Consider the following 16,638-nt stretch of genomic DNA (forward strand, 5'->3'; position numbering starts at 1 on the left):
GAAAAATGAAGCAGAGGAGAAAAGTCGAGGAAGTGACAAAATATAATTATGGGTACTTGGTAAACAACAAGCTGTTGTTGACCTCTGCCAGTACGGAGGTACTATGGAGTAACCTAACGGAGTACTAACTATCGCAAGTTTCTTAGTAGTCTAAAATGTAAGGTAGTGCGTGCCCCCTGGCTCCTTTTCTGTAGCTCTAGAGATGCCTAATTGGGTAACGACAAGTGCAAAGAGGGCAAACTCTGCTCTTCTGAGATTAGTGCATGATGGGTGGATTTTGTCATTTTCTGCTCCTTACGGCAGATCAACCTGTACCCAAATTACATGTTCATTACCCAAATTACCAGCCCTGTTTTACGGAACCCGACCCTGCTCGGCTCATCCATATCAGAACAGTCGATGTGCATGTGCTTCTGTGCGGAGAGACCAAGCACTTCGGGCCATCCGCCACAAGAAATGCACTTTCATGCTTCAAGTCTATCTCTCGACGCAGATTCTAGCTTAGGGCATGATGGATGACGGTTGTACTGCTGAAGTTATTGCCAACCGTGACGAGCCCATCCCTGTTATCTCAGTCAACAAAAATGACGCCAAGTCACATCGGCATGGGAGGTCGGAGTCTTTGCAAGACAAGTTGTTCGCCAAGTTTGTACCCTCTCGTCTCTGATTTGGAGAATAAGCCTTTTGAGGTGCCAAATGGACTGACGTTATTGATGTAAGGCTTCTGGAGCAAGTCATTCCCGCAGAAGATGTAGACAATGAGTCTGTGTCGGGAGGCGACAAGCGTACGTCTCCAGATGTTAAGCGGCCAGCGTTTAGCCTTCCTTTGATGGCTAATAATTTTCGTCGCTTCAACGCGAGGTATGTCAGATAAAATATCTATGGGGAAATGTTGAACTTGCATGTTGCTAACAGCCTTGACAGGATCGGGATCGTTTTCCATTTCCAAAACCGAGTTGAACGTCTGCTAAGCTGGAGGAAATCCTCCCATACATTCTCTTTCCTTTTTATCTATTCGTTTATATGCCTGGATCCTAACCTCCTGGTGGTACTTCCCATTACCGTCATTTTACTATTCATCATGGTCCCAGCCTTCGCGGCACGTCATCCACCACCTCCTTCAATGTCTACTTCCAGCACCACACCCTATTACTCATACCAGGGTCCGGCACTTGCGCCTGCAAAGACTATCAAGCCAGCGTCTGAGACATCGAAGGACTTTTTCAGAAATATGCGTGATCTCCAGAACGTCATGGCTGACTTCTCTGATGTGCATGATGCGACTGTCTCGCTCTTTGCACCCATAACCAACTTCTCGAATGAAAAGCTCTCATCCACTGTTTTCCTTATGCTAACAATCACTGCTGCGCTACTGTTTCTGACAGCTCATCTCCTGCCATGGCGGTTTATTCTACTACTTGGTGGCAATGCGGCAGTCCTATCCAATCACCCCGGCCTACAAGACTTCTTGCAGAACCTCCTAGGAGACAGTAGCGGTGCTGTGAAAGCCGACGCGCAGGCTGACCGGGCGGAGAAAAAGGAGATCTTAGACCTGTATGGGTTGTCGATGCCATCGAACCCATCCGCCGCCGTATCGTTGCTTGATTCATTGGCTGATATTTCTCTGGATTCATATCCTGAAGAGCGTGAGGTAGAGATTTTCGAGATCCAAAATCGCTCCCTAGCTCCTTATTCTGAGTCAGAGTGGGACCATTTCATTTTTAGTCCAGTGCCATATGACCCGTTGTCACCGTCCCGCATTGCAGGAGACCGTCCAAGAGGATGTCGTTTCTTCGAAGACGTTCAGCCTCCACCTGGCTGGGCATGGAAGACAAAGAAGTGGAAGTTGGACCTTGACTGCCGCGAGTGGGTCGTTGAGCGCATGATTACCGGAGTAGGCTTTGAGATACCCGGGGCTGGCCCAGAAGGAAGCATGGCCAACGAAGAGATTGGAGGCTGGGTTTGGGACCTACCTTCTCAATCCGCGTCCAGAGACGAAGACGCCGTGGCCACTGCCCTAGGGTATCAAGATTACGGCTCAACCTCGAAGCCGGCCTCAATTCAAGAGAAGAAGAAGACGCAGAAAGGTAAGCAGAAGTCGGTCTCTCGAGACTGGGAGGAGCAAGGGCATTCAGGATTCAATGGCATGGGCGAATGGCGGAGGAGACGGTGGGTTCGGGTCGTGCAGAGAGTCAGCGTGTCCTCTGAGACCGACAAAGAGAAACCTTCGAACCAAGGGAAAACGTGATGTTGTTATGAGTACACTGGTGTAATACTTTATGATCTTGATCGAATGGGAGAACCTTTTATTAGACCAGGTTGCCTGATACTTAAAATGGCTCGAATGAGCGGGAATCCTTGTTATTCGTCAAGGATAGAGAATACTTTACCCTCATTTGCACCTCTGCGATGATTTCTACAAGTCCGCCCTCGGATGATAAGGTATCTATCCATTTTGATCTTCGTTTGACCTTGTGGTGCTGCTTGCACACTGTATCCATATTCTACAAAATACATTCATTCCTAATACGGATACTCATGCGGTATTTTACCATTCTAATATTGATGGTGACTAGGTACCCGAGGCTTGGCAAACCTTCATTTTCACACTCTATCAAATGAAACATGCATGCTTCCAATTTCTTCAGGGAATATCTATTCGATAATATATTGTTGGCAAATGTAAAACCCTGGGTTTCATTTATTTTTGGTAATAGAGACGGTAAGGCGTGAAATGTGGGGAAATTATGCCTAAGGTCGCCTCGTTTTCAGCCTCCCAAATTTCAGACCTAAAGCTTACCTGGTGCCTTAGGCATCTCGGCTTATCCTTCCGCCTCCGTCTAGAACGAGATACCTACCAACGAAGCAGAGACGCTTTGGACAACATTAAGAGAGAAGATTGTCTGAGTATCCGTCCAATCAATACTCAGGGATTAGATCTGAATTGATGTCTCTCGTTCAGAATTATGGCGTGCTTCTTTCTTGCCATCCACTATGGGTATTGCACACCGACACTCATTCTATATTGTTGCACCCCGCTCTGACATAATGATGCTAGGACTCGGCCAATGCTCGACTGTCGAGATGTGCCATGCATCATTTCTCCACGATACCTACCATTATCATCGTAGGGGCTGCTGTGTTTTACTTGCTCAGCCAGCTTCTGCACCGCTGGCGCCCGGAATGGACGAAACCCTTCATCTCAGAATGTCCCCGGGAGTGGCCAGACTTACCAGTGGAGCAGATCAAGCAAAGGGTGGGATGGGTGGTCAGCCTTTTCCTCATATCACTCGTAGGGCTCGCGGCAGAGATCGTAAAAGCAATTACAAATGGCTTTGACGTGGCTACTATAGCTCTCCTTGTGTCATGGGTAAGATAGCCGGCATTTTGGGAAAACTTGAGCTGACTCGTTCCTCAGGCAGTTGCCGCTATCTTCATTTGTATAGCACGTCCAAGGACATGTCCAGCTTGGATGCTTGCATTCTTCATCACAGGGCTTGCTGTGGAATTATCATTTATCATGAATCATGACGCGTACGCAGTGACAAGACTTCCTGCATATTATGTTGCGGGTGGCGCGGCTTTGGGTGGATGTGTTACTATATTGCTCATGCCTCTCCGCGAGCCTTCAGTTCCCATTTATGAAATCGCTGCTGTTGGACAGCCCTCATCCAGTGACTTTCGCAGTCCAGAAGACAATCTGAAATTGTGGCAATTCCTTAGTGTGTCATGGATGGCACCGCTGATCTCCATTGGGAAGAAAAGACGATTGGACGAGGACGACGTCTGGTTCCTTGGCTTCGAATTTCAACATCGCAGGTTACACGAGAAGTTTCGTCGACTTAAAGGCTCAGTGGTTGGTCGTCTGCTTCATGCGAATGGGATTGATCTAGTGATTGTTTCCACCATTGCACTTGCGATGATGATATGCGGTCTGGAATTCCTGTGCATACTACGGAGATGTTCGCTGATTTGATTCTCAGACTTCGCGACCCCAATATTGTTGCAGCAACTCCTTCAAGCCATGCAGGACATGAGCTCAGGGAAACGCCCTGCCATGACCTATGCGCTGGCCACTCTCATCGTTCGTGTGGTTGCGGCGCAATCGCAGGTACTCAACCTTTGGTTTGGTAGACGATGCTACGAAAGGAGCAGAGGGGAGATGATCATGATGGTCTACGAGAAGGCACTCTCTAGGAAGAACGTCTTTGACCCCCAGTCAGAACAAAAGGATGAAGGGGTCGCAAACGGAGAGCTTGATGAAGAATATGCCGACGATGAAGTGGAGATCCCCAAGCGAAGGAAACTCTGTGGGATATTCTCTGGGCGTCGGCAAACCACAAAAAAGCCGGCTAAAACGGCTGCCTCGATGGGCAAGATTTTCAATTTGCTCCGTGGTGATGTCTATGAAGTCGCCCAGCGGTTTTGGGAAGTCGACTCCTTGATTGACAAACCTCTGGGACTTATCATTGCAATCGTGCTTGTTTGGAAGCTGTTTGGGCCATCATGCTTCCTGGGAATCCTAGCAATCCTGGTTGCTCAGGTTTTGAACGCCGTCATTACCCGTACACTTCTCCGTTGGGAGAGAGTGCGGAGACTCGCAACCGACGCCAGACTTCAGATAACTTCCCAATTTGTCGAAGCACTTCGTCACCTGCGCTGGTATGGCTGGCAAGGCCACTGGTACCGGCAGGTGATGGATGCTAGGCAGTCGGAGCTGAACCTTCGTATCATCACCAACCTGTGGAGCATCCTGATTCGTTTCGTGAACACTTTTGCTAGCGGCGTGTTCCCTGTAGTGGCTCTCTATGCTTACACCCTTCTGGCCGGCCATCCTCTCCGCATTGATATTATCTTCCCTGCCTTGCAGCTATTTACTATGCTAGAAACCCGCCTTAGAGATATCCCTGGTCTCATAACGGTACTGATCAATGCATCTATCGCTGTCGAAAGAATTGAGGACTTCATGGCCGAGCCGAACAAGGAGACATCTGCCACCGACCCCGCCGAGTCTGCTTCTATTCAGCTACAGCATTGCTCATATGCTTGGCCTGGTCGAGTCGTCCCGGTGCTCTCAGGTGTCAATTTGACGATAACCACGGGTCTGACTGTCGTTTCTGGCAAGGTAGGGGCCGGAAAAACGGCTCTACTCCAAGCGCTTCTCGGCGAGCTGGACAGAATTGGCGGCTCTGCTGAAATCCCTAATGAGATGGTGGGCTACTGTGCTCAAACACCATGGCTCCAGAGCATGAGTATCCGAGACAACATCCTTTTCTCCGCGCCGTATGATGAACAAAGGTACCAGAGAGTTCTGGATGCATGTGCTTTGCTCCCGGATCTCGAGAATTTCGAGCATGGAGACCTCTCGTTTGTGGGTGAGAATGGTATAGGCCTTTCTGGTGGCCAGAAAGCCCGCGTTGCGCTGGCGCGAGCACTTTATAGTACTGCTAGGATTTTGTTGCTTGACGACCCAATCTCTGCTCTTGATCACAACACAGCTGAGACCGTGGTTCAAAAGTGCTTTACGGGCCCACTGATGCAAGATCGCGTCGTTGTTCTCGTTACGCATCGTACCGCGCTGGTTAGTCATATCGCCGATCAAATAGTCTATATTGAAGATGGCCGGGCTACAATTCACGGTAAACAGGCTGTGTCTATGGATACGGCCACTGATGAAGGTGTCCAATCCTTAGCAAAGACAGCCGAGGCCCAAAGTGAGATTCAAGGCGCTCTTCGAGAGGCTGCGGCTTCTGCCCCGACAAAGTTCATGGAGGAAGAGCACCGTGCGGAATGGGGCGTACAAGCCCGAGTCTATTGGAACTACATCAGGGCTGGAGAATACAGATGGTGGATCTCACTAGTATTTATCTTGGCCGTTTATCGGTTGACATCTGTAGGACAATCGTGGTTCCTAAAGGAGTGGGGAGAAGCCTACAACCAGATTCTTCTGGTATTCAGCCATTCTACCGCCCATGGCGGATATTCCTCAGGACAATGGGTTGTGCCGTATGAGTGGTCCCAGGTGTTCCGTTGGAACCCAACCGACCCCCTGGAGGAATTGCCAGCGCCATTCGATGATGTGCGTCCTTGGCTTCTGGCCTTCTTTGTGATAACGACGTTTCAATCGGCCATGCTTCTGTTTGCGCAACTTCTGATGCTGGTCATCGTCTACTGTGCAGGCAAGAAGCTCTTTCACCAGGTCATGGTTCGAGTGAGCCATGCAACATTCCGCTTCTTCGATGTCACTCCTATCGGCCGCTTGATGAACCGACTGACGTCGGATATCGGAGTGGTCGACGGTAACATCAGTGAACAATTCCAGGCTATTGCGTTCCAAGCCATCACCTGGATCTCCTCAATTGTGGTCATAGCATCGGTGACACCAGCATTTCTTGGATTCTCCTTCGTTCTCACTGCGGCATTCATTTTCACATTTCTGCAATTCCTGCCAACGTCACAGAGCTTGCGACGACTTGAGATGGTGTCTCTTAGTCCTTTGATCTCGAATTTTGGCGAGCTCCTGCATGGTCTGACGACTGTTCGTGCGTTCCACGCAGAAGAACGCTTTCAAAACAGAGTCATTGCGGTCGTAGACAAATTCCAGGGCATGGATCATTTCTACTGGTCGCTTCAAAGCTGGCTAATGTACCGATTTGAGACCCTGTCAGCTGCGTCCACGTTTTGCCTCACCGTCCTGGCATTATACACTAATGTCACTCCAGGTCTTGCAGCTTTTGTACTGATAGCCGCCAACAATTTTGTTACGTCCACTCATGCTTTGTGCAAACAATATGGCCAGCTACAAATGGATTTTGTCTCGGTTGAACGAATCGATGAGCTACTTCACATTGAGCAGGAGAACCCAGGGACCATTGAACCCCCGGCATCCTGGCCGCGGTTCGGGCAGGACATCACATTTGACGACGTTACCATTCGATACGCACCGCACCTGGAGCCTTCACTCCGCAACATTTCTCTTACAATCCCTGGGGGATCTACGACGGCCATCATAGGCAGAACAGGAAGCGGCAAGTCCACGCTAGCCGTCTCACTGCTCAGCGTCATTCGCCCTGAATCAGGCCGGATCGTCGTCGACGGCATCGATATCGCCCAAGTCGATACGCAAGCGCTCCGAACCCGCGTCACATTCGTCGCTCAAGACCCCGTTCTCTTCCCTGGTAGCATCCGGTTGAATCTCGACCCAACCGGTGAATACTCGGACGAGGAGTGTGCAGATGTTCTGAAGCGTGTCTGTAGTCGACATGGGTGGAATTTACAGACGCACGTCGAAGCCGGTGGCCGCAACCTCAGCCAGGGCGAGCGGCAGCTGATCGGTCTCACGCGGGCCGTTTTACGCCACAGTCCGATTGTCATTCTCGACGAGGCTACCGCATCTATCGACCATGAAAGCTCCCTTGAGATTCAGCAGGTCATAAGGGAGGAATTACGGGAGTCGACGGTTATCACCATTGCGCATCGGCTGGAAGCAATCAAGGACGCGGATTACTATGTCGTCCTAGATAAGGGACGGGTGTCAAAGCATGGCTATGTCAATGATAAAGGTACTTCTCAGATACAGTCATAGATAGAAGGATTAGAAAGTCTCCTAGAATGTTTACTAGAATCACGACTACGAGTCATTCTCAAGCAGTCACAAGGTGTAACTTTTAAACAACATAAAACATTTCTGTACATTGTAATTTGCAAATTCGAGAGTGATCATCACGGAATCATGCAAAACCAAGGTAAAACCACACGAAACATAGATCGACACGCCATCAGGAAATCCCAAACAACTAAGCCCACCCACACATCAACAAGACATGAGCCACCACCCGCAGGGAAACAAGCAGCATCATACTCCAACAAGCACCATCGCACACCATACTTCTCCCCGACCCGACGTTAACAGCACCCGTCGCAGTGGCACCACTCGAGCTCACAGACCAGCCACTCGCCGCAGGACTCGCCCCAGGCACAGCCGAAGGCACCACAGGAATGGAACTGGTCCTACTCGGAGAAGCCCCCGCCACCCCATATGCTGAAGATGTAGATGCAGATGCAAATGCAGATACACGCTGACGCCCCGCACCATCGGATACAACAACCTGTAGAACCGGCACCGCTGTCACCGCTGCACCGTCGACGCAGTCGCCCAGATTCCATGGGTTGTATGGCAGGGAGCAGACGCTTCCGTCCAGCGACGCTGGAGATGGGAAGTGGGTATTGACGCCGTCCTTCACGCGGGGAGTCTCAGAGACAGAGACGTGTACGGTGTCGATGCCAGCCTGCATTCCTGCTTCATCGCAGTTTCTACCGAGGGCGAAGAGAGGCGACTCCCAGCTCCCGCAGAGGGTTGTCTCGGGGATGTGAGAGATCTTGCCGTCGATCGAGTATCCCGTACCATTGAAGGCGCAGACTGCGTCTCCTGCGTGCTTGGATGATTCATGACCTTGGTATTCTCGTCAATTCGTATCAGAGGAAGTGATTATAGAATCTGGGGACGCACAAACTACGGCGCCAGTGTAGAGTGCTGGGATGAACCTCGAGAGCCTGGATATGGATGCCTGGTCAGTTGTTTGCGTTCGGTAGTGACCAGGGAGTTGCGTACATGGTATTGCAGGATCGGACTTCGATCATCGTCGTAGACACGCAGGTTATGATCGTCGAGCCCTCTAGCGAGCCTTCGGGGCAGTAGCTCCCTCCGGGTTTGGAGCAGATGAGAGTGTCGCTGGTTGGGTCGCTGCTGATTGTTAGCTCTTTTGCCCTCGTGGATATCTAGAATGGTAGGAAGGCCGAGGGTGGAAGATTACTATTTGACTTGGGCGCTTGCCAGCTCAAGGAACATGAGACTGGCGTATAGGAGGAGGATCATGGTTAGATACGTCTTCATGGAGTCAGGGTTGGTATCGGTATGCTTGAAGTTGAGTCGTCAAATGGAAGTGTATGAAGCGTGAGTAAAAGTGGCAGGATGGCCAGACTACTGAATTTACAGAGAGCTTGAACTAGAACTAGACTGCTGAGGCACTGTTTGTTGATACTACGCGTCGTGGTTGAGCAGTGAATGAATTGTGGAAGATGCCGTTACTTTCAACAGGACCATAGCACAGTTCAGCTTGGAACTACTTCACAGTCTACGAGATTCACTCCTCCACGGCTTCTAGTGACTAGGTAAATTCAATGTGAGACATAGTGGAGAGGAGTCAATAGTAGCCACTCAGGGACTCCAGCAGCCAGGCAGAAGCTGGGTTGACGGGCAACCTCGCTAAGACATGAAGGCATTCGATAATGGGACTCTACCAGGACACGAAATAGACGAGAATGACAAAAAGGAAGAAAGAAAACGGAACGAGCCATAGACACCCATCTGTAGGATGCCCAAGGCCCGATCCGTCCCGGTCCCGGTACCTATATAGCTGGAAAGGAGGCTATATTGGCACCAGAACCGTAATCGAACCGGAGACGTCGATGGCTACAGAAGCCCCGCAAGAGTCAGTGCTAGACTGACTGGCGTTGACCCCTGCACCACCTGCCCCGGTTCCTTGAGTGGTGCTCTTGCTAGAGACCTATGTGTTGCCCTTGGCTGCCGAATCGGGTAAGGTACGGGGATATGGATACCTGGGGAACAAGGCGTTGAGATGCTGCCTGAGGATATAAGTGCATATCGGACCTAACTGTGACTCTGTAGTCGACATGTATACCCCTAGAGTCTCGACAGAACAACTCATACTCTTATCTGGCAACAACAATGTCAGCAATGGTTCGCGTCAATGGGTTCGCCTTACCATGAGCCCCCTATGTTCAGAGGACCTCCACTACATACAAATGACGATAGCGATCATAAGAGAAGGTTGATTCCTCATGGAAGGCTGCTGTATCGAACTCTGACTTTATATTGATATGGTATCTGCAAGGACATGAATGTGATATAGGTCTATATGTAACAGTTGCAGACCTGTCGGATAGTATAACCTCACAACCGCAGCCTAGACAACAACTTTTGATATCAACAACCCATCAAAAACGCCGCATGCGCCTGGAATGCATCAAGACACAAACTATGAGGAGTGGTTCGCCTTCCACTTGCGAATCCTCCGTTTCAAATCACCCTCGCTCTGTTGCATAGGATTCAACTTCCTATCACGAGCCATGGCGCTGTAGTTCTCTCCATGACGCTCGATCAGCCTCATAATCCATTCCTCCTCCCGCTTGCTCTGGTGGCGGGGTTTTTTCGCCCTGACTGCCTGCCCTTCTTGGTCTGCCTGACGCTCCAGCTGTTGAACAATCGCGCTCTTGGCATTGGCTCTTTGTGAAGCGGGCTGCTGGGATGCCTCATCTTCAGACAATTCGTTCAGTGGGTCGTTGAGCGGATTCGAAGGTTTGACTTTGCGGCCGGCAATTTCAATCTCCTCTTCGTCACGAATCACTCGGATGATTTTGCCTGTTTCCGGGTCCCGTTCCACCCTAGTCTCGCCCATGACTGCCTGCTTTGCGGACGCTTTGGCGCTGCCCCTGATGTGGAGGGAATCCTCGGGCAGCTCCTCGATGCGCCCATCTTTGGTCGGCCGTTTTTCGCTACCACCAGCTGGAGCGTTGAGTTTGTGAACGAGTCCCAAGCGGCGGTAGTTTTGTGTCAGGGTCAATTTGCGATCCCTATCGCAGTGAAACACATGTCAGTGGCGATTCTTTGATCGATTCTAAGACTGGTAGTTCTTACCAATTTTGAGCGATAATGGCATTTCCCAGGACATTGATCTTCTTCTTGCCGCTCTTCAGCTGCCCAGTCCTCTTGGGCTTCTGTTTCGGCGTCGAGGACCGGTTTTTCTTCTTCTGTAGCACGCGACCCATCCTTCTTATACCCCTGTAGTGATAAATCGAAAAAGTGGTGGACGATAAAATTGCATAGCGGTTAAATCAATTCTTATCGATTTCTCCGAAACTTTTTAATGTTTGCATCTGGAGGCTTGGCATGTTTGCCGACATTAGCTCCACTGATAACGAGCTGTAGCAAACAATCTGTCCGATATCTATCGTGCTGGCTTGATCAGGGTATCATCCTAGAGTGTCTCTGCCCAATTGCTCATTGCTGCAGTCAGTATTTCACGACAGCAATGGCACTCAATTTATTCTCTCCTGCGCGCAGGACCGGCCTCGCGCTTGTCGCCGGTCTCCTCTTATTCGCTGTGCTCGCGGCTGCGACTGTTGGCAGTGGGGACAAGATCACTGTGGGCGACCTTTCCGTGGCGGAAATCGAAGACAAGTTGCAGGTAATTGCTTCTCAAGCTTGTAGTCTTTTGTGATTGTTAGCGCTGTGCGAATAAAAACTGATTTGCTCAGGAATGTCCACTTGTGGAAGCTCTCAATGAGCACAAGCGTGCGACCAGCCCACCAACAGCCAGTATGATGTCGAGGCTCTTTGCAGTCCTCTTTCCCGGCAGTCCTGCGGTCAATGCAATCCTGGCAACTGTGTACATTTCCGGACCTCCCAGTATGTGTGCTCAGAGAAACCATGTCATTACCGTGCCCGGATCTAACAGCTACAGACTTCCTCCTGGCACTGTGCCCACCGAACATCGACCCCTCATCCCTGTCTGTCATGGTTGCTTTCGCTGTCGGAGGACTTTTAGGTGACACTTTGTTTCATCTTCTCCCTGAGATCTTCCTAGGTGAGGACTCTCCGGAGCACGTGCGCTTCGTCATGGTCGAACCCAACCGGAATCTCCTCCTCGGACTCGGGATCATGGTTGGCTTCTTCACCTTCGTGGCCATGGACAAGGCTCTGCGCATCGCAACAGGAGGCGAAGGACATTCGCACTCGCACTCTCATTCGCACACACACACTGACGACTCCTCCCACGGCACAACCACCAGCTCCACCCCCAGCACCGCCAACACCGAGCTCCGCAAGCGCAAACCCGGCTCCTCCGCGGCCGCCACCAAGCAAGAACCAGAAGACGAGAAAGAGATCAATCCCAGCGTCAAACTAGGCGGCTATCTCAACCTCATCGCCGACTTCACCCACAACATCACCGACGGCCTGGCAATGTCCTCCTCCTTCTACGCCTCCCCCACCATCGGCGCAACCACAACCGTCGCCGTCTTCTTCCACGAAATCCCCCACGAAGTGGGCGACTTTGCCCTCCTCATCCAGTCCGGTTTCTCAAAGCGCAAGGCCATGGGTGCGCAGTTCGTCACCGCCATCGGTGCCTTCCTTGGTACATTCATCGGGATCGCGATCCAGGAGCTGGGTGGCGGACACGGCGCAGCAGCTGGTGATGTGACGGACGCATCGGCCGGGCTGCTAGGCACGAGTCTCACCTGGGGGGATATGCTCTTGCCTTTTACTGCGGGGACTTTCCTCTACGTCGGGACTGTGTCGGTCATCCCGGAATTGCTCGAGACAGGCAAGGATAAGAGAGTTGAAATTAAGAAGACGATTGTGCAGTTTCTGGCTGTTGCTGTCGGGGCGGGGATTATGCTTGCGTGAGTACTAAATCCCGGGTTGTTGTGGACGCTGAACTAACTTTTCTGCTATGCAGTATCTCCTGGGATTGAGGTGTTGGTCTTTTAGATGTGGCAGCAGCACACTAGACGATACACTTGATGGGGACATAGTGATAGACTAAAAGTACTTGAAAGGACGCCGATGCAGTTGATTCATACCCGGCAAAGATAAAATTGCTTGAAAATGATCTAGCTCCGTGCATCTAGATAACCAATGTAAACGACGTGCGGACTCCGCATGCCACAATGCTGGCGCCAAAACTCCATCCACCACATGAGATCTGAAGATTGTATTCTAAATAGTGACAAGTTGCGCACAGAGTGCCCAACGTAACGCATATTGCGTCGATGCACAGAAAAGACAAAAGCAGAATGGTCTAGTATATCATCATTTCCTCCAACCACATCACTCGTTTTGGTGGTATACCTGCAAGCGTCATTAGCATCCCAGAGTCATTCCGAAGGACAAAGGAGCAACTTACAAAATAATCCGGCAGCCCATAAACGGAGTATCCCAGCCGCTTCGCCATCTTGGCGAAGCCCTCCGTTTCGACCAGGTGGTAGAAGGGAAAGGCAGGGAACATCGCGCCGTCACGATGCACCTCCGCCTTGACCATGAGCGCGGTGCCGCCCACACCGTCCAGCTCGATGACCTTCTTCGGGTTCGGATTAGCCGTATCAGCCAGATAAGCCATCAGCGTGCGGTAGGTCGGCATCTCGGCGTAGCCCTCGAGGAGGATCTCGTCGGGCCCCATCTCCGCCGCCATGCTCTGCGCCGTACTACTGTCGATCCACGAGTTGTAGTCATACGGCCGGACATCCATCGTCTTCTTCTCGGAGTTGTAGTACCGCTGGTAGCAGTTGGGCACGAGGACGGGGTAATCGTGGGCCGTGAGGTCCTGGATCAGCGTCGGCGGCGTCTCGACGATATCGGCATCGAGCCAGAGAACCCAAGCCGTGGCGGGACCGAGCGTCGTAAACAGCAGGCTGTTGCGAGCGCGGCTCATCGACTCGCGGCGCGCCTTCTGGTTCGACATCTTGTGCCGCTCCTTCTCGTCCTGCGACTGCAGGGGCGGCTCGAAGTCCTGGCGGAGGATGGAGATGCTCGCGAACCGCTTGTCGATCGGGCCGGACTGCGTCTTTGCGATGGCGGCTTCTAGTGCGGCTAGGGCCGCATTGCCTTCTTTGTTCTTGGGGATGATGAACCCGATCGAGATGAGCTCGTGCGGGTAGGTCAGTTTCACCACGTTGTCCCAGTATTCTGGCACGAAGCGGGCCATCGGTGTGAGGATCAGGATGCGTTCGCTGTTGGCGGTGGAGGTGCTGGTGCTGGTGAGCTTGTTCAGGTCGTACTGCACGACTGGGGGAGGGGCCTGTTGGCCATCGTGGCGGACGGGCTGGGATTTGAAAAAGGGTTTTGTCGGAGGTGAGAGGGGGTTTTCGGCAGCGTCGTCTTCGCGGCGTTGCTGGGAGGTGGAGGAAGATGAGGAGCCGGAGCCCGCGCTAACGGGGGACGCGGAGGATGTCGAAGGGGAGAGCACGAAGATGACGAATCCAAATGCGAGTATGGCCGCCAGGAGGAGAGTGATTGGATTCGTGCGTCGCATTGTGCGGGCGACGGCCATTTCTGGCCGTGTCGACCGGTGGTAACGAGCGAGGGGGGCCAGGAATCGGTATGGTTGAGTTGGTGACGAGGATGCGAGCTGGCTCGTGGAAATTGGAGATGTTCGATGAGGACAAGTCGAAAGATCTGGACCGGCGGAGATGTGGGCACAGGGAGATAATGCTTAGCCAGTAATGAAGTCAATTCTCGACCTGCGCCCCGACATAGCGGGATAGATGGCGAAGAGGTTAAATTTCGAGTCAATCGTGCAGAGAGAGTCGACGAGAGACGGGAGCCGGCGATGATGAGAAGGTGAAGCGATGGTCTGGCCTGTGTCTGCCCGCCCTGACCTCACTGCACTGTGGCCGGAAAAGAACACGCGGACCGACTTTGCAGAACCGCAGCTCAATCTCCCTTGAATGGTCGAATAGTCGATCTCCGAATTCACAACTGGCCAATGAGCGCCGAAAATATTTGCCTTCAACGTTGAAATGTGGACCGGAGCCCAGATCTGGGTTCCTGCGCGAGATGTGCTGAATGCGGAAATGTTGCAGTCAAGCTGGCCTCCGCTGTTGCGCCTCCAGCAAATGACCATCTGGCTATAATCGACGCACTAAGTTCATACCGATTGAATTTTGGTATCTCATTATGCTATATACAATGGTCTAGTCTATCATGGTTCATTAGGCCTGATTACCTGACTACAGGCTCACGGCAGCGACCGCATCACGCCCTCAAATGCAACCAAGGCCATCGCATTCGCCGGGAATGCTCGTAAGAAACAGGGCACAAAACCCCTCCAGTACCCTCTCCATCCTCGCTCGTGATAAACCGCCCTGGCAGCATCTTTCCACCGGCGGAACTTTCTTTCCCCATCACCTAGCGCTCCGCCCATCGGGTCTGTCATCAGTCGCTGCTTGACCACATCGGACGGGTACGAGGTCAACCAGAAGATCTGTGCTGATATCCCCCCGGCCCAGAAATTGATTACTGGCGCCGACATCGCGGTGTTGCTTTTCATCCATCGCGTCAGGACATCGTAGGAACCCCACCAAAAGAAGAAAAACGATCGGAAGAGGATTGTCGCGCAGAGGCCGCGGTATAACCCTGTGATACCGTGAGTGCGCAGCTATGCTGCAGTCAGCCGACGCTCGCTTCCAACACTCTCGAGATTGCCAATGACTTACAAGCTTTTTTAAACAATCGATGGGCCCGCTGTACATTCGCTTCGACTTATCTGCCGCATACTGAATCTGCAGCCGCGCCTTGATGTGCTCCACTGGAGCCGCTACGAAGCTGACAGTCGTACCGGCCAAAATACCGGCTATCCCATGTCCGAAGCTGGGGAGCGTTTTGAGATCAGATTGATAGCTCGCGAACGGCGTGAGAGACCGAATAGCGGGTTTCGAAAAAACATTCTCGAGCAGTAGTCGTCGGTACAACGTCAGGGAACCGAGCATGCTACCTCGTGGATCAGACCCCAATCATCCATTGTATCGATCACCAATGAAAGTACTCACACAGAGTCCATAACCATCCAACCGACCAGCGGCGGCGTGGCTCCCTTGTATAGCCCACTCACACCCTCCTTCCGCACCGTCTGTAGTACACAGTCCAACGGCCCCTTGAAATGCCCTTCTTTGCTCGTCTGTAATCGCACCTTTACCGTATCAAAGCTGCACATGTCTATCAGTCATAGAACAACACAGTAGGAATGATCACGTCACATACGGATGCCCAACTACACCATAAAACGCATATCAGCTCAGTCCTTAACGTCTCCAACAAAATCTCCTCCCACCAAGGAAAAAAAGATAGGAAGAACATACCAGTCAACTTTGCAATCCCCGAAAACACACCCGCTACAAAACCCTTATAGTCGCTCTTCTTCTCGGTCGAAACCGTCGCACCGGGGACCACGCGGGGTGTGCTCTGGCTTCTGCTGCCCATATCACCGGGGACTTTTGCGTCTACCGGGGAATGCAACGCTTCAACTGACGACATCTATGTGGACTCTAGGTTCTCCAGAGTAATGCTCAACGTCTATAGTCTGCCTTGACAATGTGTTATGTGTGATAATACGACTGATGATGGCGAGGTACAATATTCAAAATCCAGCGGCGATATCGGAGATTAGGCGTATGGGGTGTCCCATCGAGCGCGGTGCTCTGCTCAAGGGATGAATGACTGAACCAACGGTTCGATCGAGTTTGTGGTGAGCAAAGACAGAGATAAACTTCGATTGCCCATCGCAGGAACGGAGCAACAGTGATCGACCAAGTAGGAAGGGAGACCAGGTTATAAATTTCAATGGGGATACTTTTGCGCCCCGCAAATCTGTGGGTGCGGGATTTCGGGGAGAGATCGCCCAGCTCCGGAGAGCACTTTACGACTTAGCGGTCTTGGTCGGCCGATCTCGCGTCAAACTATCCAGTGTCAACTAACTACCCAGATTTAACAGTTGGCTCTTAATCGATGGACAGTGGAGTCATTAAAACAAAACCAAAGTCAAGTGGCAGTCTGAGGCTCTC

General features: G+C 51.7%; 6 protein-coding genes across 6 annotated transcripts; 3 read left to right on the forward strand and 3 right to left on the reverse strand.

Annotated features, from left to right (window-relative positions):
* Positions 1 to 508: 508 nt before the first annotated feature.
* Positions 509 to 2,248, forward strand: ALT_4702 (PEX28-32 family peroxisomal membrane protein; the record flags this gene model as incomplete). Its single annotated transcript, XM_089599787.1, has 3 exons — positions 509 to 636; positions 721 to 861; positions 925 to 2,248. 3 exons carry the CDS (start codon positions 509 to 511, stop codon positions 2,246 to 2,248), a joined length of 1,593 nt encoding a protein of 530 aa, XP_089456125.1.
* An 843-nt stretch (positions 2,249 to 3,091) lies between these two features.
* ALT_4703 (uncharacterized protein) lies at positions 3,092 to 8,444 on the forward strand (the record flags this gene model as incomplete). Its single annotated transcript, XM_089599788.1, has 6 exons — positions 3,092 to 3,370; positions 3,419 to 3,440; positions 3,495 to 3,932; positions 3,984 to 7,562; positions 7,913 to 8,049; positions 8,115 to 8,444. 6 exons carry the CDS (start codon positions 3,092 to 3,094, stop codon positions 8,442 to 8,444), a joined length of 4,785 nt encoding a protein of 1,594 aa, XP_089456126.1.
* A 1,614-nt stretch (positions 8,445 to 10,058) lies between these two features.
* ALT_4704 (nucleolar protein 16) lies at positions 10,059 to 10,848 on the reverse strand (the record flags this gene model as incomplete). The annotated part of the gene is made up of 2 exons (XM_033556821.1): positions 10,059 to 10,653; positions 10,718 to 10,848. 2 exons carry the CDS (start codon positions 10,846 to 10,848, stop codon positions 10,059 to 10,061), a joined length of 726 nt encoding a protein of 241 aa, XP_033412712.1.
* A 263-nt stretch (positions 10,849 to 11,111) lies between these two features.
* ALT_4705 (Zn(2+) transporter YKE4) lies at positions 11,112 to 12,555 on the forward strand (the record flags this gene model as incomplete). Its single annotated transcript, XM_033556822.2, has 4 exons — positions 11,112 to 11,267; positions 11,338 to 11,488; positions 11,544 to 12,483; positions 12,540 to 12,555. 4 exons carry the CDS (start codon positions 11,112 to 11,114, stop codon positions 12,553 to 12,555), a joined length of 1,263 nt encoding a protein of 420 aa, XP_033412713.2.
* Positions 12,556 to 12,910: 355 nt separating this feature from the next.
* Positions 12,911 to 14,129, reverse strand: ALT_4706 (mannosyltransferase complex subunit MNN9; the record flags this gene model as incomplete). Its single annotated transcript, XM_033556823.1, has 2 exons — positions 12,911 to 12,931; positions 12,987 to 14,129. The coding sequence occupies 2 exons, from the start codon at positions 14,127 to 14,129 to the stop codon at positions 12,911 to 12,913; spliced, it is 1,164 nt and encodes a 387-aa protein (XP_033412714.1).
* Positions 14,130 to 14,291: 162 nt separating this feature from the next.
* Positions 14,292 to 16,111, reverse strand: ALT_4707 (mitochondrial substrate carrier family protein L; the record flags this gene model as incomplete). The annotated part of the gene is made up of 6 exons (XM_033556824.2): positions 14,292 to 14,706; positions 14,821 to 15,236; positions 15,295 to 15,568; positions 15,628 to 15,783; positions 15,839 to 15,848; positions 15,937 to 16,111. The coding sequence occupies 6 exons, from the start codon at positions 16,109 to 16,111 to the stop codon at positions 14,292 to 14,294; spliced, it is 1,446 nt and encodes a 481-aa protein (XP_033412715.2).
* Positions 16,112 to 16,638: the final 527 nt, after the last annotated feature.

The sequence above is a fragment of the Aspergillus lentulus genome (assembly GCF_001445615.1).
Source record: "Aspergillus lentulus DNA, contig: Alt08, strain: IFM 54703, whole genome shotgun sequence".
Classification (NCBI taxonomy): Eukaryota; Fungi; Ascomycota; class Eurotiomycetes; order Eurotiales; family Aspergillaceae; genus Aspergillus; species Aspergillus lentulus.